The 20088-nt window shown below is 37.1% G+C and overlaps 2 protein-coding genes across 2 annotated transcripts; both read right to left on the bottom strand.

Annotated features, from left to right (window-relative positions):
* Positions 1-10020: 10020 nt before the first annotated feature.
* On the bottom strand, positions 10021-14774 carry LOC127939026 (gap junction alpha-1 protein-like). Its single transcript, XM_052536005.1, has 2 exons — positions 14605-14774; positions 10021-12810 (listed from the first exon to the last, which is right to left on the bottom strand). The coding sequence occupies exon 2, from the start codon at positions 12792-12794 to the stop codon at positions 11652-11654; it is 1143 nt and encodes a 380-aa protein (XP_052391965.1). The 5' UTR covers positions 12795-12810; positions 14605-14774; the 3' UTR covers positions 10021-11651.
* A 564-nt stretch (positions 14775-15338) lies between these two features.
* On the bottom strand, positions 15339-17613 carry LOC127939050 (gap junction Cx32.2 protein-like). Its single transcript, XM_052536041.1, has 3 exons — positions 17375-17613; positions 16926-16983; positions 15339-16549 (listed from the first exon to the last, which is right to left on the bottom strand). The coding sequence occupies exon 3, from the start codon at positions 16526-16528 to the stop codon at positions 15692-15694; it is 837 nt and encodes a 278-aa protein (XP_052392001.1). The 5' UTR covers positions 16529-16549; positions 16926-16983; positions 17375-17613; the 3' UTR covers positions 15339-15691.
* Between the last annotated feature and the right edge of the window lie 2475 nt (positions 17614-20088).

Here is a 20088-nt window from a genome sequence, read left to right on the forward strand (position 1 = left end):
GTTGAGCTTGTATGGTTTCATTAATGGAGGTTTATCACTATTGCTCTCCTTTGGGCACATGTGAGATTTTAGACGTTCATTATGAGCTATGAACCTTGTGGACGAATGAGGGGGCAGCTGAGGGCAGGGCTGCTCTGAAGGCATTTTCTTTCAACTGTTTGAGCCCATTACCCTGTCCTCAACACAACCCCGTGCAAGAATCTGCATCAAGCCTTAATCCACTGTGTGCTGCACCAGAAGCTAAGCGTGCTTCAATATCATCTCTTTGTACTATTTACAATAGGGGAAAATTGTGGAATTACAGTATCTGTTCTGGCTTGGATCTTTAGCTTCGCATTCATCCTAAACATTTTCATGTGCTTTTTGTCGGTTAGTAGCTCTTAAATGTTGCGGGAATTGCAGATTAAAAACAAAAAGCTAGCAGGGATATCAAAGTCCACTCTGCTTAGCTCGATGTTGTGCCATGTCCAAGCTCCTACTAAGAGCAGCCCGTTCCGCTGTGAGCTGATTGCTAATTAGCACCCTGTTCATTTTGTTTGTTGTTTTTGCTTGGCATGGTTAACTGTGAGCTCTTTCTGCTTTGACTATGCAGAAACTCTTCCTAAATTCTATTGTTAGGTAGCACCTAAATGTTTGCCTGCTAACAACTGCAGTCTGTATATAACATTTTTGCATCATACTTCTCATTTGATGTAGTTTTAAGGGATTTTTGCACATGGGGCTTTCAGGAACACACATATCTTTTTATCAGTCTCTTTTTCTTATTCCCTGTCTGTAATGTAGAAGCTTCTCTCACTTTTTTTTTCTGAACAAGTTGACATTTGGCAAAAAAAAGAAAAGAAAACAAACCTTATCGATTCAGCCTTCACATTATTATTCTATTGTGTGTTGGTTGAGTCAGTTTACTTTTTCCAGGGTCCCTGCAGGTCTTTCAAATGACTTAAATTTTTTTAAATGTACAGTAGTACAGTACAGTTCAGGTCAATTAAGGACAGAACAAGAATCAAAATATGTCCTAATGTGATTATTAAACTTCAAAAGTTGATGATTTAATAAATATGCTGCATGTTCAAAGCCAAAACATGGATTTGTTGGTTATTGCATCTCTTTAAACCCATTAATATTGTCAACCTTTAATTTATTTACATTGTAATATTAGTACATAAAATAACATTTCAATACTGTATGTACATATTGAATAAAATATGTCTTAAGCACTTGTTGAATGTGTGTTGCAGCTTATTTAATTAAGTAAAAGAATCTTATATGACTGTCTTATTTTGAGATTGTATTGGGTTTCTTCTTTATGGACATACAATATTAATTGTATTTAAAAGGGTCTTTAAAAGTATTAGATTTTTTAAACTTTTTAAACAGATACCCTGTTTACATTGCAAAGATTTTGAATATTTCTGTTATCTGAGTTATTAAACTAAACAATTAGTGAGAATACACTACAACGTATTAACAAAAAGTAGCTCAAACTGCATTTACATTATTTAAATAGAAAATATAATTTTAAGGTAGCAGCATTCAAGTTCCATCTGAGATTTAAATTAGGTAATCATTTATTTTTTATTCAGATCATTTAAATGAACAGTTCAAATATCACTAAAGTGAATCAGGCTCCCCGAAGCTACAGTACAAGAGCATTCTGGGGGAGCATGTCTGATTTTTGTTATGTGATGAGAACACTCAAAAAAATAGGCAAGTTCATTTGAAGCAGCTTCTGAATCAGGAAAAAGGAGAACTTTTTCCTCTGACGGGAGCAACGGTGGCCCCTGCCTAAAAACAGTATGTATTCATCCCTGAATCTGTAAATTTAAAAAAGAGCCATGTGATCTGCAGACGGAACAAATGTGCACCCGTGTACAGAGACAGTTCGGATGTGAGATAACACAGACGTTTAGAAGACAGCCGAGGAAAACTACTATTCCTCATGAGTTTAGCAAGCTGCAGTGTTACATAAATGAGGAAACCCTCTTTCAGGGAATTGCAACCATCCTCTGTTCTCAAACAGCCATTCATCAAATCCTTTTTATATTACAATGCACACTTTGGTACATAATCAAACGCACAGTCAACATTGTCTGTTTTTACAAACACAGTGGTTTGGGAACCTTGTATGCACTAGCAGGGAAAATTAAACAAGAACAGTTTAGGAAGTTTGCGGATATGCACTTATGTTTGTTTGTTGAATATGTCTATAGCAGTTAAACGAGTGCTATGTCATCCTTCCCAAGTTTTTTTTTTTTCTGTCTTAGCAACTCACATATGCCTGAGGAACACACGTTTCTGCTGATTTCGGAGTTCCTCAGCATCTGAGAGCACTACTGCCTTGGCAAGTGTGCAGCCAGCTAAAGCGAACATACACAGCCTCGTTTTTACAAGGTTATTAGTTTCTTTAGCATTCCTGATGCGATTGCAAACATGCTTGTGAATTCTTCTGGAGAAGGAGAGCCAGTGAAGTGGAGGTACGATCAAGAGCCGTATAGCTTAGAAGGAAAACCCAAAAGCGTATAGATTCTCACAGGGCTCAAATGTCATGAACAGCGGTAGTGCGGCATGTCAGGTAACAGGAATAACATTATTCTGAATCCAGAAGTTTCCACAAATAACAGGAAAGAGCCCTCGTGAGTGCATGGTCTAAATTTTGAGTACATTTCTTTGTTTTCTTAATTTCATATATTTCCAAAATTCAAAAAATGTGCATTAGCATAACAAATTTATCATGGAGCAAATTTGTCATCACAAAGAACACTATCAACAAAGCTATTAAAAAAATGAAGCTAACTATATTTATTAACTATCTGTTATTTTAAAATTAATAGAAAGTATCAATAACATTTTGTTTGTTTAGAACAATTATGATTTTGTTTTTTGTTTTTCAGAAATGTGCTTATTTTGCATTTTTATTCCACTTTTAATTCAATTACAAAGTTGCATAGTAATATAAATAAATTTATATGAAAAAATAAAGTAAATAATTCAATAATTCAATTACATTTTGTTTAGACATTTAATTTACCTTGAAAGCTTTGTTTTTTTTGTTTTTGTTTTTTTAAAGGCTGTACATACTACTACTACTAATCATCATTATTATCATCATCATACTCATCAAAATAAATTTAACTTAATGTGTTACTTTTTAATGCAAATTATCCTGAAAATGCATGGATAAATATCTAGTTTTTTGTTGTTGTTTTGGGGGTTATGCTGTTAATGGCATTTTATTGAGAGGTTATCCTGACCCACTGACTCTGATAGATCACCTTCATGTTTCTTCTCTCTTAACAGCTATTTTTAGCATCTACAGCAATCTAAAATTATAGCTAGGGCAAATACATATCGCCAAAAGAGCAGTGCTGAAAATGATTCAGACTGCTGCATTCTTTGAATAGATGCTGGTTACAGTCAGGCGAATGAAATATATCTTATTCCCCATTCTTAAAATACTCCTGGCTTGATTTTCCCGATTTGGACCTCTCAGTGGAAAACCGGGGCGCATCTGGCTAAATTTAGAGTAATGACCGTAGTCGACATATCAAATATTTTGCCGTAAGTCAGAGCTGGTGGGGTAGTGAGGGGAAAAAATGCAGAGTGCCGTTTCAGGATGAAGCATGGAAATATTTTGCTTATGCCAGTCAACCCGCTATTGACTTTGGATGCAGGCTGTGCTGCATAGTTTCTTCTCTCCTGACCTCTCTGTAACCGATGGTAAATCTTATAATTTTAGCTTCGGTATGGACCCAGCATGCCCTTCTCTCTAAACCCCATCCACCTAAATTAGAGGTGTCTTACAGAGTCCCAGGGAACTTTAAAGTCTCTGGTTGAGACGCTCAGGAGCAGGCCACATTTGAAAATTTAATGGCCCTGACACTTGGACGGGTGGGCCTAAGTGCTAGCTCTATCTAAACAAAGGTGGCACTGGGTTACAGAGAGTGGAGTGGACAGTGGCAGGGCTGCTGTATAATGCGTCCCACATGGCCAACATCCTGCTCCAACAGCGACACATATGGCAGAACCTCATGTTCCTTAAAAAAGAGACACTGTATTTGCTCTTTCATCAAGGCCTTTGCTGATTCACTCTGGACAGACACAGAGTTTGCTGTTTGGAATATGCTGCATGTGCATATGTCATGTTGCTTGTTCTGCTGCTCGTGTTCTGGATTTGCACTTCTTTCTTCCTAATTCTCTTCATCTGCCTCATTTAATTTACATGCATTCCAGAGTGTCTCTGTCTGCTTTCTGAAGTTGCGCTCTGTTCTTGATATCTTTACTAACATAACAGCTAAATAACTGTATTTTCTATTCTTCCCTGCATATTATGATATTTAGTGCTGTCTTCCATTTCTTATTGAGCTTCTGTCTGTGTTTTGAGTCAGACTGACGTCTCTTCCTCTGTCTGTGGTATTGAGGGAGCAATTGAGGGAACTGAGACTGTCATGCGCTGCTCTCCGACTTTAAATGTCTGGAAGACAGCTTTAAACAATAAGCAGTTTATGTGCCCTGAAATGAATGAACATAAAATTATGGCTCTGTGTGCTTGTGCGTTGAGTGGGAGCAAAAGCATTCGGAGGATATATAGACTGTTGGAGAACCAAACTGCTTGCAAGCAATCATCAGTCAGTATTTATGTATACTACATTGCTTTCATTTTCTGAAGAAGCTGGAAGCTGTGGACAGCTGTGGGTGGTTGCTAAGGTGTAAGATTTTTGCTTTGTGGGTTGTTAGGGCATTGCTAGGGTTTTAGGGTGTGATTTACCTGGGCATTGTTATGTGGGAAAATGACAAAAACTTTTTTCTTTTAGTGCTTGCATATCAGAAACTCCTGGTAAATTTGTAAGCTTCAGTACGTTGCGATATTTTCCATGGAAGGAAACGGCAAAGCCTGCAGTCAAATGCTTCAGGTCTTCCTGCAGACTTCCTGTTGGTACCACAGAGGCCTAACCTAACAGGGAGGAGCTCATATGGCCTACGGGCAACATAAATTCACTTTGAATAAACAGCAAGGAATTAAAATGAGGTAATATATGAGGTGTGACTGAGACTACTGACAATGTCAGCTAATGATGTAGTGAGAAATGAGAGAAAGAGAGAGTTAACTCATCTTGCTGACAGAGAGAGTCTATTAGGGCTGAGTTCATCTGACACTGTGCATGTTCTCCAGCTTACTAGACATGTTTGGGAGCTGCTCGTCTATGTTTAATAAAACCACAGCTTTTCTCTCAGCAGTCCCGGTCAATCCAGCAGTGGAAAATTTCAAAGAAAAATGTGACGAGGACGAATCCAATTTCTAACCGCACGGAAAGCTGAGACACCATTTGGGATTGGCAGCTCTCGCCATTGTAAAATTGGAAGCATCCTATTGTTTTGCTTTGCTTATGCTTATATAAACAGCAGGGATTGGGCAGGTCTCTCAGGAAACATGACTGTGCATGATATCCACAGAGCCTTGGAGGTGCAAAGCGGCCAGTCCGTGAATGTTGACCAGCTACAAAGTATTGCATATTTTTCACACCCTGCGTGTTTGATAGCCCGCATTCCACTGCTCTAGCTGAGCTCCAGGAAGAGTCGGACCATTTGCAGGAATTGCATGTGATGTTTTCACGTACCTTTACCCAGAACCGCAGCCATATAGCAGCAGGAGAGAGATGCATGCAGAGATTTAATCAAAATTCAGATCTAAGTGCTTTCTGGAAGATGATCATCACAGAAACGATGCCTTTTAGAATTACGGCTAAAATTCACCAGAACATTTGATGGAAACTTGCTCTACATGGATATAGAGGGTGAATGGTATATTTCACATTTTGAAGGACATGTCATTAAAAAAATAAAGTCTGGTGGGTGTCCCATTTAAGATGTTACGAGAGAAGCACAGCAGCAGTTTTATCAAACATGGCCGACATCATATAACAATGCTCAATGGCCATTTTTAGTCAAACTTTAACATGAATTCCCAGCACCACCCAAGAGTTGTGGTCTGGGTGGCAATATGGGCACAGAAAATGTAGCTCACCCACTGAGGTTTCCAGTTGTCTGTGGGCAGAAGCAAAAAAAAAAAAAAAAAAAAAAAACCCATCCCTTCAGTGCTTTCACTGATGTCCATTCTGTTTTATTGCTGAAATGTTATGCGGTACTAATGTTGATGGAATTATTTAAATCGAGAAAATATATGTATATACTAATATACATATAAAATACCATTCAAAAATGTTTTGGTTTTTTTTTGTTTTTACAAAAGAAATGAATACTTTTATTCAGCAAGGGTGGATCAGCAGTGACAGTAAAGGTATTTATAATGTTACAAAAGATTTATATTTCAAATAAATGCTGTTCTTTTGGACGTTCTATTCAACAAAGAATATAGAGATAATCTTGGATTCCACAAAAATATTAAGCAGCACAACTGTTTTCATCACTGATAATAATTTTCAGCAGCAAATCAGCATATTCTAATGATTTCTGTAGGATCATGTGATACTGAAGACTGGAGAAAATGATGCTGAAAATTCATCTGTGCCATCACATGAATAAATTACATACTATAATAGAAAACTGTTATTTTAAATCGTAATAATATTTCACAATATTGCTGTTTTAACAGTGTTTTTAATTCATGTACTCTATGTGTATATGAGACACTGGGCTTCAATAATTGTTTTGTTGTTGTTGTTGTTTTTGCACCAGCTGATTCCTTTCTTTTATCTTGTCCTGCCTCTGGTATATGCAATAGCATTGTGTTATAAATGTGGTTTAAAAAGATCTGCATTAATTAGCACTAGATCAAAGTCTCCTGCTTTTTTTACGTTCTTCTGCTCTAACCACATGTGGTCCACAGACTGGGCCCAGGCATATGGTTTTATTTAGCTTTGTGGAAAGGTTAAATAGGAAACTTGGATAAGAGAAAAGGCACTGAATCTTTTTATGTGATGAAATTTTGAAAGTTTCTGGGGTATTTTAAAACATACATGTAAAAACTTATCAGTCTTTTGGTTTGCAAGTCGGTCTTGGCGTATACAGATCTTGGCCGTTACACTGCATTTGTCTGTTTAAACACAGTGGTTTGTGTTAGGCTAATTCTCTTGGATAAAAAGCCTGCACCAGACTCTTTAACCCCTTACTAGTAACCCCCCTTTTTTGGCATGGAGACCGAAATTACATACCCAAAATAAAAAGGTTTCTGCTCATGATTCTTTCTGACTAGATACATAATCAACCTTTGTTCACAAAGCTGACACTTTAAAGTTTACTGTTCAGGAATCAGAATCACTCAGACTGTTATGATAATAGAGATATATAAGCTCAAACATAAAAACAAAAATAAAAATATTAAAAACATATGTTTTAAATGTATTTAAAAAAATGTTGATGTAGGAAATGAGTTTGAAAACACAGTGTAGCTAAGGCCACAAGTCTTCCAAGACTTCATAAAAAATTTCATAATCGAATCTGTAAAACTGTGAATTTTATGAAATATTTTCTAAGGCCATGTCATGTGTGTTTTTAGAGAAGGCTAATCAGATTGATTTATGGCCCTTGTCATCTCTGTAAGATCTCACATGTAAACTTTCCTGTGCTCTTTGTGTATGTTTCACTGTTGAAAACTGCCCGAATCATGATTGTATTGTTCTCACCAAACGGTTCTTTCACACCTCCGCCAAGTATGACACATTATCCGCATTATTCTTTTATCATTATTCTTTTGTTTTTATTCCACCTTTATTAGCCTTGATTGTGGTTTTTCAGGCTTTACAAAGCAACAAAGCAGCGATCTCACTTCAGTCTCTCTTTGCATTTAGCCCTTATTTATCAAAAGTCTTACTATAAAAATACAACAAAACATTTTCTTACGACCTTACGTGAATTATTGAGACAAAAATGCATTATGAAGAAGAAAAGCACCTGCTATTAGTAGCATTGGTGCTAACGTTAGCATCAAGCTACATCTGACAATTTATGAAATTATTAGTACACTTTTACTCAAAACTCACTTTAAACCCCGATCGAGTGTTTATAATAACTTCCTTTAGCGATCAGGGGTGGAATTTGGTCGTTTACTGTTGTAAAAATATGTTATTTGTAGCCTTTTTCATCGCTGCACAAGTTAGCATTTCCGATGTACATTTTCGATTTTTTTTATAAAAACGCCCCAGATCTCAAGAAATTCTCATACCAAGCTTTACTATCGTAATCGCGGCTTTATTATTCGGATATTTTGTGTGTACAGAGGTGTTTCAGTGTTGTTTTGGCCAGATAACTACCAGGAAGTGTGCAGGAAGCATGTGACACGATGGGGCGGTGTCCAGATATGAAACTCTAAGATTGATGTTTGAAAGACCCAATCAGAGTCTGAGTCACACACCGCACGAGCTGTGACTACTGCACGCTAGAGGTGTGCGATACCGCTAGATTTGGTATCGATCCGATACCAAGTAAATACAGGGCCAGTATCGCCGATACCGATACCAATACCGATACTTTTTAATAATTAAGGTGGATGCGTCTTCAACCTAAATCTAAATGAATTTTCATGACTTTTAATTTTTTTTGTGATTTGCATTTTGGGTTATTAATCAGTACTACAAAAGCTTTTGTTCAGAAACAACTTTTGGTTACTTCTGATTTATTTAAATAAACAAAGTTACAAAATGATTACTTCACAAATATAAAAAATGTAAAAACAAATTCTCTTTTCAAGTAGCATGCTAATAAATAAATGTTTCTCCTCTTTAGTTCACTTCTTTTCAGGATTTTTTCTTAAAGTCACAACGTTTTACTTCACAATGTAAAACAAATTCTTCTTATACAAAATTCCTGAAGCCGACATCTTCCACTATGGAAAGAGGCTGCATGTCCTTCACAATCATTTCTGATAGGCGCCGTGTAATATCCACTGCTCTTGGAGAATCAGCTATTGATAAAATAATAAAAATAATTAAGTCTGGTGCACATCTAGGTGAAGTTTAAATATAGAAACTAGTATCACTGTCACTACACAAAAAGGGTAGATCGGCCTGAAAATACAGCCATACAACGCTCCTCTTTCTCTCCGCCTCTGACTGACTGCTGTTAGAAATGCGCGACTGAGCGGTGCGCGCGCCTGACTGCTGGTGGTAGCGCTAGTGGTGAGTCACGTGACGGTACAACATAGGAGAGGGGGCGGAGAGCAGTGTCGAGGACGAGCAGCACTCTTAAGAGCTTGCTCTGCTCTGTGACAGCAGCAGCATTTTGACAAACACGGCCAGGTCGCAAAACGAGAGAAACTGACACTTAAGTATCGATATTTTCCCGTTGGTATCGATCAATACCGATACCAAGGTTGGTATCGATATTATCGATATTAGTATCGATCTGCCCACCTCTACTGCACGCACACAGAGATCGCTGGGAGAGGCTGTTTATCATCTGATCGCGTAAATCCGTGGAAAATGAATAGAAATGACGATTCTGTCTGAAGAAATATGAAGTAAACATCAGTAAATATATCCATATATCTCCGCAGATATGCATCTTTGGTCTGTAAATCCTTATTGACGCTGTTCAGTGAGTCTATGTGAACACAAATAAACCGCTCTTGACGTGACTTTATATGAGTGAGTTGTGAATTTCTATTCAAAATGTGGCATAATACGGATTTATTATTTTGCACTCCTGACATAAATCACTAAATATCTGTCACTGCAACAATGTTTTATCAAAATATTGGTCAAATATCGAAGCTTGAGTCTTTAAACTTTCCATTGATGCACAGTTTGTCCAGATGAAGTAAGACAGTGATGTTTAATGTGCTGTGAAAGTGAAACAATAATAAACTGGGGCCGTCAGCGATGTTTGCACGCAAAGGGGTTAAGATGCTGGCACCAGACAAATTGCAGTGCATTTTGTCTTTTTATTTATATATTTATTTAGTTTGTAAGCCTCTCCTTGGGTGTAAGCAAAAATGGGTAAGTGCATATTGGAAACACAGTTTGAGCATTAGTGTGGTCAAATAAAAGAGTTTGACTGAGACACAAATACAAAATGACAAAGAAAAAATCTTTATTGATTAAATTTATTTTTTCACAGATTTGATTAATGTCCGTTTTTGTTTGATTTCTCATTTTTTCCACTGTCATGCGCACAGTACGGAATGACATTACATCAGTGTTGTTGTGATTTAAAACCCAATTTGTGCTATTCACCAGATGCAAAATCTTGCCTTAGCCACTCAATGTCCCATACCCAAGGATTCTGTGAGAGCACTGTTAAAGTATAGTGATTTGGTTGTAAAATAAATTAGTTACATGCATAACAGAGAACTTTTAGTCAATTTTGCATCAAATAACAACTCTAGCCAAAATCTCAGTGCAAACACCGTTGTAGCTGAAAAATCCATGAGCCTCTGCAAATGAGTACCAATATACTATGATGCACAATTAGAAAAATCAAAACAAAGAATGAAATTTCATCTACTAGTGTTTGGTAGTTGTGGAGCTACGCTGGCATATATCTCTTAATATAACTGACTAAATATTAGTCCAGCTCTAAAAAGCAGTCTTCTAAAAAAACCTCACATTTATGACATAGTTAGTTTGATTTACAGTACTAAAACTCTATCTCTCAAGCAGCAATGATTACATTGAGTTAAAAAGGTCATTCACTCCAAAGGTAAGACATTAATTCTACTTATTCTAATTCAAAACTAATCCATTCCATCTGCCCTTAAAAAGAAAAAAGAAAAAAAAAGACTTTTAAAAAAGAGAACAAAAATAAAGCCTTTCTCTCCCACACTATTTAGGAAAATTTCGGTAAAAATCAAAATGCAGAAAAGAAAATCAAGCCGTGTAACAGTTGGTACAGCAACTCAGTCAACACATAGACATTTCCGTTTCATACCACCACCCAAAAAAAAAAAACAACATATATCATCAAATAACAAAAAAATGACACCACATAAATTCAAAGTTTATCAGGAAAATGACAGTCCACTGTGATTAATAAAAAACAAAAAAACAAAAAAAAAACATATTTGCTGATGGATGTATTGCTGAAATTTGGGTTGTTGTCAATAAATATGCCCTTGGATGGTATTAATTATGTAGACATAACCTTGAGTAGTAGTCAATTTTCATCTAGTGGTGGATATCCTGTTAATCGTTATGAATAAATAAATATTAATTCATGACTGCGAACACCCTGTTGGACAATGTGGATTTGAGGTCATGTGAACAAGTGACGTAATAACCGGCACTGACTGTAGTTGGGGTTAAAACACAAATCTACATCTACTATAGGAGTGCAACTTGTGAAAATGGAATCGTTATGTGGCATTTTAATAAACCAAATACTGACAAGCACGACAAAATCAATCACATTACCAAGGCATATTCTGGTGGGCAGAATTGAGAGACGCGCCAGGTTTGGCCCTACTTGTGCCCCTTCGAGTCCCCCCTGGCTGTTCAGTTGTTAGAGCTCTGATAGTTTCAACATCTTTATTAATGAATAGTACCTCCAGCAGTGTGAGTAATTTTATGTCTCTGCATCGACTAGAGTCTAGAGTGAGGAACTCGCGCGGACGAAGCCCCGCCCCCTCATTACAGGAAATGAACACGTCTCATTGCCCGTGCCAGTCCTCTAGGTTCGTGACGTGGCACCAAGCCGCACAGCTAGACGTCCAGATCATCAGGCCTTGCTCGACTGCTCATTAGGCTGCTGGCACGGCTGCACGGCCGAGCGTCTATCAACGCCAATGGCTGTAGCTCGTGGCCTGGTGTCAGTTTCTTGTGCTCGTGTGTGTCGTTAGGGTAGCCGAAGGCCTGAGCGTGCGAATTGGAGATGGTGCTGCCATTCTGGCCCAAGCGGTTCTGTTCTGTGCTGTAGTTGGCCCAGTTCTGCTCGTTGGCCTGCTTGTTGTAATTGCGACAAGAGTTGGTCCGCTCGCCGGTGGCTAGCTTGTAGCCCGGAGGCGACATTGGCGAGAGCGGCGCATTAGGAGAGGAGCAACCGTTGTAGTAGGCGTATTTGGTTGTGGACAACTCCTTTGACGTGGGGCTCAAGGTGCCGGTTTGGAACTCGTTTTGGCGGCCTTTCACACGGTCCTTGATCTGTTTGAAGAGCACGTAGAAGAGCTCGATGATGTTGAGCATAAGTGAGACAAGCGAAACCACCAGCATGAAGACAATAAAGATGGTCTTCTCTGTGGGCCGGGAGAGGAAACAGTCCACCTGATGGGGGCAAGGCAAACGTTCGCACGTGTACACGGCGGCCAGGGTGAAGCCGTAGATGTACCACTGGAGCAACAGGAAGCCCACCTCAAAGATGGACTTGAAGAGGATGCTGACGATGTAGGTGCGCAGCAGGGCACCCTTCATCTTCACCTTTCCGTGCTCCACCAGGCCGTGCTTGAACTTCTTGTGCTCGATCTTCTTGAGATGGAGCTCGACGTCACCACCGTCGTTCTGCACGGCCTTCAGCTCCTCCTCCTTGCGGTTGAGCTTCTCCTCCTTGCGCATCAGGTAGAAAATGTGCGCCAGGTACAGGAGCGTAGGCGTGGACACGAAGATGATCTGAAGCACCCACAAGCGCACGTGCGAGATGGGGAACGATTTGTCATAGCAGACATTCTCACAACCGGGCTGCTGGGTATTGCACTTGAACGCTGACTGCTCGTCACCCCAGGCCGACTCCACTGCTGTTCCCAGAACTAGGATCCGGAAGATGAAGAGCACGGAGAGCCAGATCTTCCCTCCGGCCGTGGAGTAGGCCTGCACCTTGTCAAGAAGTCTTCCCAACGCACTCCAGTCACCCATCTTAAGGGAGTTCTAGCTGAAAATAGAAAGCTGAGATGTAATTAAATGTATTTAGACACTTTTGGACACTTCAGTGACACTTTGATATGTCTGAATGTTATTGCATTAGATATCAAAATATCAAAGTGATATGTCATAACGGATAATACTTCACTTTGAAGTCCATCACTTTTAGTGGATTTGCATTACATAATTATATGTATGTATACATGCATACATATGTATATAAAGTTAAGTAATGTAATGGTATTCATAAATTTTGAAGTGTGACTTTAGTGGCCACATGTAATGTATTTTTCTGTACTTGAAGCACATCATGAAAGTGTTAGTTTCAGCACCTGCTGAGGATGTTATTATGAAAATAATCATGAAAAGTGACCTCGAGATTATCATAATATAAACTACACCTGGTCTCGGATAGCTCAGATAACAAACATGTGGCTCACACACATAGGGTTGTAAATATAGCTGCCAGGACTTGCTGTCTTTTGCTTTGTGAAATAAAAGTTTTCTAGCAAATGCTGCCATGACATAAAGTGAATCATTATCTACTGATTTAAACATCTCTGAACAAAACGTGACTAAGCAGCTAGGACCCTAGAGAATTTAAAGATCCTTGTTTAATTAGCAAAATGTCTGTCCCTCTAGTCACATCAGAGATGTTTAAATAATGAACAATAACATTCCCTTGAAATCTGAATAGAACTGAGTAGCAAGTCTTTGATTAAATCCTCTGCATAGCATGGAAAATCAAATATCATACGGAACAGTTTAAGAAGTTCTAAAGAACTGCCTGATCCATGTGGCGCAGGCATGAAAAAGAGCATCCCTTCGATATCCAGGACAATTTGTGGATCTCAAGGCACTAATAAAAAGTTTAAATGGTTTATGTGTGTAATGTATATTATGACCATTTTAAAAGTCCATAAAAGACATCAGGTTGGAAAAGAAATAGTATTAAAATATTATTTTTGTGTTTTTGTTGTTTAGACAACAAATGGGCAGAAATTTGATTGGTGATTAGTAGCTCAGTGTCACATTCTACTGAATTTTAGGAAGCTAAATTACTAATAACTGTATGTTACATTTATTTAAACGTATACAAATCATAATTGTCATTACACTGAAAGCACAAATGAATGTAGGGATGTTTGGGAATTACAGGTTAAAGTGATGTAACAGACAAGCCGCTTAACATTGTATAGAGGGACTGAACAGCGCCCCCTACACGCGCAGATTTGGGGAAAACGGATTGGTTTTCACCTGAAAGTCGTATTAAAGTTCTAAAAACAAAGAAAGAAAAGACTCAAAGTTGTTTTTCATCTTATTCTATAAATACGATTTTTGTTGTAATTAGTAAATTCATGTTTTGAGTCCTTTTTGTTTTTTTCCTTCAAAACTTTTTTCCAGACAAAATGTTTTTCTAAACTGTCTGTTATATCATTTTTAGTTTAATTATTGAAATGCATATTAAATTACCCTACTTTTCACCGAACGTGGTCTGCACAACAGACGTGAATAAAATGCTGAGAGAAAATATTATATAGCTAGATATTGAACAATATGACTACAATATTTTATATAAATCACATCATAACGATTCCGATAATTTTTTATTAACTTCAGATCTCACTCAAATGTTGATAAAGTTAAAAAATTATTATGACAAGAGACATTTAAAACCTTAAAATTCTTTCAAATCTGCTGTGTTGTTCAGTTCTGAGTATTATTGCCGCTATGGAAATAAATAAATAAATACAAAGTTTTGCAGACCTTGTTAAAAGTTGTTAGACTTTCTATAAAAACTTACCTGGAGAGAAGTAAAAAGAGGAGAGCCCTGTATTGGACTTACTCCGTCACCTCTGAAGATCAGTCACCAAATCCAAGTGAGCGACTACTGAGAAATTGAGGAACACTTGCCCTAACTCAGAGAGGAGAAAGTGGGAGCAGACGCACAAAGTTTGGCAAAGTCACATGACTGACTACGTCACAAGAAATACGTTTTTTTTGGGTCCTCCTCTACTCAGACGAACACGTTTCTCTTGAAAAGTTTATGAAATTTGTTGAAAATTTTGACAATCATAATATGATATAAAATGCATAAAATATATATTATAATATAATTTCATTTCTGTGTTGATTGTACATAAGTAATCTGTAAAGCAGTTGGCTATATCAGTTAGTTTTTATGACTATCTAAAAAGAATAGACCATGAAAGGGAAACACATACTCTAAAATGACGTTTAATATTTACTATTAAAAGTTAGTAAATATTCAAATATATATTATTATAATATTATATATTATATAAATATATATATATATATATATATATATATATATATATATATATATATATATATATATATATATATATATGTGTGTGTGTGTGTTATATATATATATATATATATATATATATATATATATATATATATATATATATATATATATATATATATATATATATATATATATATAAGAATTTAATAGCTTTGTCTCTGGAGCCCCTTCTTTGTAAGAAAACTGATACACAGCCATCATCTACTTATCTCACGTTGTTTATTCTTAGTGCACAAAAAGCAAAAAATTGGTTACACATATTTCGTGTTGGATGCTTTGCGAAAGTAATACTTTAAAATTATATAAAAACTACAGTACAGGAGACAAAAAAAAAAATAAAATAAAAAAATCACTGGCCTTGTAGTGACAGAAGTTAAGGGTTAGTGAGTGCAACTCAAGAAGATTACAGCGCCATCTAGTGTTCAGTTAGCAGAAGTTACAATCAACATATTTTTCCTTTTGACTGTGTTGTGTTGATTATATTAAAGTTGTTGTATAGAGTTAATTATATTAGGTATGTGCATTTATCATGTTACCACAATGACTTATTGCCTTATGGCTCAGCTTTGCCTCCATCAAGGCTGCCTTTGCTTTGACCATATCTGTTCTGAAAGGCCATGTTTAACTCATTGTGCCTTATTCCATTCACAGAATCAAGTTCTACTGAAAAAGGTGAAGGATATTGAGAATTGCTAGTATACATTGCATTCCTATATTTCTTATTTCTCCCACTTATCCTCTTACAAAGTAAATAGAATATTTCTAGAACATTTAAGGCCAGAGACACACATGCCACCACCAACATGAAGATAATGAAGATGGTTTTCTCTGTGGGTCTAGACACGAAACACTCAGTCTCCACTGTACAAGGCAACCGCTTACAGTTGAACTGACGATCCATGATAAATCCAAACAGATAATACTGTCCAACGATGAAAGCCACCTCTAAAATTATTTTTATGAACAGCTGGGTCAAGTAGCTACCCAGCATGCTTCCTTTGATTTCAACCTTGCCTTTTTCGTTTGTATATTTTGGTGACTTCGACATCGGGTTTCTTTTCTGCTCCTCTCTCAGTTTGTTCTCTTGGTGGATGACGTGCACCACGTGGCCCAGATATACCAAAGTTGGAGTGGAAACAAAGATGATCTGCATTACCCAGAAGCGAATATGCGAGATGGGGAACTTCCAGTCATAGCACACGTTCTCACATCCAGGGGTGTTGGTGTTGCACACTAAGTTGGATCGCTCGTCACCCCACACGTTCTCCGCCGCTGCTCCCAGCACCAGGATCCTGAAGATGAAGAGGACGCTCATCCATATCTTGCCGACGACGGTGGAGTGGGACTGTACTTTGTCCAGTAAAGCTGAGAGGAACCCCCAGTCTCCCATGATTGGTTGATCAAGACTTCCCTGAAAGATAAACAGGAGATTTACACTGAATTATCCACAAATAGTTTCAATAAGAAACCATGGTGATCTTAACAATTTGGGGGTCAAAAGAGTGAATTCATGTAGGCCTTTTTTCCCCAACTTTTTATTTTGTATTTATTTAAGCCATGTTATTAGCAAACCAGGTTCTTGTTAAAATCAAGAAGGCAAAAGAATATGGAAATATACCATGGATGTTACAGAATTAAAGAACAATGCAGAACTGATCAAAATGACAAAAACAGTTCCAGCAATTGGACTGAGATTTTCGTAGACTGCTCACTCACCATTTTTCTATTTTCACTTCTCAAAAAGAACTTGCTCAATATCTTAGCCATTATACAACTTTCATACTCACCAAATATTATGGAGAAAAAAATGCCGTGTCTTGTAAGCTTGAAGTATTCGTTGCCACCCTATGAAAAATATAAAATCATAATCACGGTTTAGAAAAAAAAAATCGAAAGTGTCTTGGTTTATTGAGTTAACCTGAAACCTTTGAAGCAAACATTTAAAGATGTTTCTAAAAGGTTTTCTGTACGATTTAATAAAGATAAGATAAAACAACTAAACTAAACTCATTCTATTTAAGATATTTACATTGTTTTATCTGTAAAATGTATTTTAAATATATTCCATTTCAAACACAACTTCATTTTCTCATTTATTGAAATGTCTAAGACTCTGTGATCTGAAACTGTTGAAGAAAAGTTACTTTTGAGTGACGTTTCTACAATGATTTCAGTAAGATTTTTAAAAATATATATATAAAAAATCATTCTCCAACAAATTCCAAAATATTCTTACCTGAACAAATGGGTCCGAATGGTAATTTCCCGTAAAGCTACAACAACTAAAGATCCTAAATATTATTTTAATGTATTTAAATAAATATATTTCCTTATTCGGCTCCCTGAGATTTAAAAACGATTCTATAACCAAATTATTTCATCATTAAAATGTCAAATATTTATCGGTTTCAGTGGCTCTCGGACAAGACTTGACTGTTTCGATCTGTCATCTTCTCTCTGTTCAATCTGATTTACCTATATCTGAAGGGACACTAAACGCTCCACCCATCTAGGATGAAAAAACTAGTTTAAACCAGAATGTTTCACTTCTTTATTTTTGTTCTTGTTAGAACCACTGGTAATTCGTCATGGCATGAGTTTCATCACACTTTCACACATTGGTGAAATTCAGCTAAATCATCAGCTTAGTGTCTGTCGCTAGGTGGAAGCAGCATCTTTATGTGATGGTGGTGTGGTGTAGTGGCTAAACATCAGGGCTGGTAAGGTTGATGGGTTTGAGCCCCATGAGGAACAAAAATCACTGCTGTGACCTTGACAAGACACTTAACCACTGATTTTTTATTTTTTTTTTCAGAGTGACATAAAAATTTTTTTTGCATAAAATGAAAAATCTTGACTGTAAATGATGCAAACAAAATTATATTTACCTTGATTTTCATTCAAGCTCTTCATTGAAACTGTTGTCTCCTTGGTAAATATGTACACTGACTTTTTATTGTAAAAAAAAAAAAAAAAAACAGGCAAAAAAAAAAAATAGTTAAGGTAACTTGAAGTTGGTAATCGGGAAATTATATATTTTTCACACACACACACACACACACACACACACAATTAACTCTTTGTTTTGATCATTATAGTTTTAAATAAAATATTTCATAAGAAATGACTGATTTAATGTTTTAGGTAGTTTAGAGAAAATAAATCAAGTCATGAATCTTTAAAAGTAACCTTTAAAGCTGCGGTAGGGAACTTTTGACGCTCTAGCGGTTAATAAACAGAACTGCTTGCGTCTTGCGGAAGAACATTGTAGCCGGAACTACTTCTCTCTGTTTATGTCTATGAAGAATCACAAAGGTACTGGGTTACTCCGCCGCGGTACCCCCGAAGCAATCTAAAATAGTCAGAATATAAACACTTATTATAGGTGTACCCTAGTGATTCAGGACAAGCTAAAAACACGGTTTGGGAAATGGATTCATGGTGTACTCGCTTATTATATACATTTTGAACACAAACAAAGTTACGGACCGCAGCTCTGATTGGTTGTTTTTTACCGGGAGCGGATGCATTCCTGCAAATGGCAATAGGACCACTGGGAGGAGCCAGAGGAGCTGGATTTTTTCCACAGATTATCTGTCTCATATTCTACTGTCAGGACATAATGACAGGTTTAACAAATACGTAAACAATATTTTTTTACAAAAGTTCCCTACAGCACCTTTAAATAATAATAATAATAATAAGTTAACATTTGTTTTAATAAAATAAAATAAAATAAAAACACCAGCCATATAACTTTGCCTAATTTGATGCAAGCCTTTATAAAATATGAATCCCAACATTTAATGCATGAAATATGAAAACACATTATAATTTTCTGCGTAAAACACTCATTGACCCTGACAACCTCTTTTAAGTAATAACTGATTCAAGTGAAGCCTTGTGTAATCTTCTGGTAAAAAGGAGTTTTATTTCTCAAGGATTGGAATTCTTGTTTAATTTTGTATAATTGTGGGAGAGAGATTTGTGGACAGTCATCCTGGCAATGAACTTTTGGCCTGTCTTGAGTCTCTGAGTAATCTTATAAAACACTGAGACGGCCAGATCTCCTGTCAAACATGACAACAAACATGATACAATAAATAACAAATATTTTTATTCTGAAAAACCGGACTATAGATTTTACCTCACCTCCTCGTTGATCAGAAGAAATATTGTCTCAGGCCCCGACAGAAAGGTTATCTCGCAGTGACAGAACTAAAACTCAAATATGAACTATTAGTGGTGTAGCACAAATGAAAGCAACATCGCACTTGCATTGCATCGATCAATGCCAAGCGAGCTGAAGTAATTGCATGTTCCCGGTCTCTTGTATACAGTGCTTGAAAGTCCAGTGAATCGGTTCATCCTAAAAGGTCCAACTGAAACGTTGTTCTCGCTCTGATTCCAATGAATAAGTTGTTACGAAATGGTCCACTCTTCCATACATCAATTAGAAAAGTCAGATTCATTCTCATGAATTATTAAGTTATAACAGTTCTTCTAAATAAACAGATTTGAAAAAGTCATTCAAGGTCATTTTTCCAAATAAAATCCCGATAGTCCACTCACAAGAGACACATATGAAGTGAAGTGAAGTGACATTCAGCCAAGTATGGTGACCCATACTCAGAATTTGTGCTCTGCATTTAACCCATCCGAAATGCACACACACAGAGCAGTGAACACACACACACACTGTGAGCAGTGGGCAGCCATTTATGCTGCGGCGCCCGGGGAGCAGTTGGGGGTTCGATGCCTTGCTCAAGGGCACCTAAGTCATGGTATTGAAGGTGGAGAGAGAACTGTACATGCACTCCCCCCACCCACAATTCTGTCCGGCCCGAGACTAGAACCCACAACCCTTCGATTGGGAGTCCAACCCTCTAACCATTAGGCCACGACTTCCCCATGACCCTGGACCACAATACCAGTTTAAGTCGCTGGGAT

Source organism: Carassius gibelio, chromosome A20 (genome assembly GCF_023724105.1).
Source record: "Carassius gibelio isolate Cgi1373 ecotype wild population from Czech Republic chromosome A20, carGib1.2-hapl.c, whole genome shotgun sequence".
Taxonomy (NCBI): Eukaryota; Metazoa; Chordata; class Actinopteri; order Cypriniformes; family Cyprinidae; genus Carassius; species Carassius gibelio.

What these genes read in the sequence shown, in the direction of transcription:
- LOC127939050 (XM_052536041.1), bottom strand. Translation starts at nt 16,528, where the DNA reads ATGGGAGACTGGGGGTTCCTCTCAGCTTTACTGGACAAAGTACAGTCC.
- LOC127939026 (XM_052536005.1), bottom strand. Translation starts at nt 12,794, where the DNA reads ATGGGTGACTGGAGTGCGTTGGGAAGACTTCTTGACAAGGTGCAGGCC.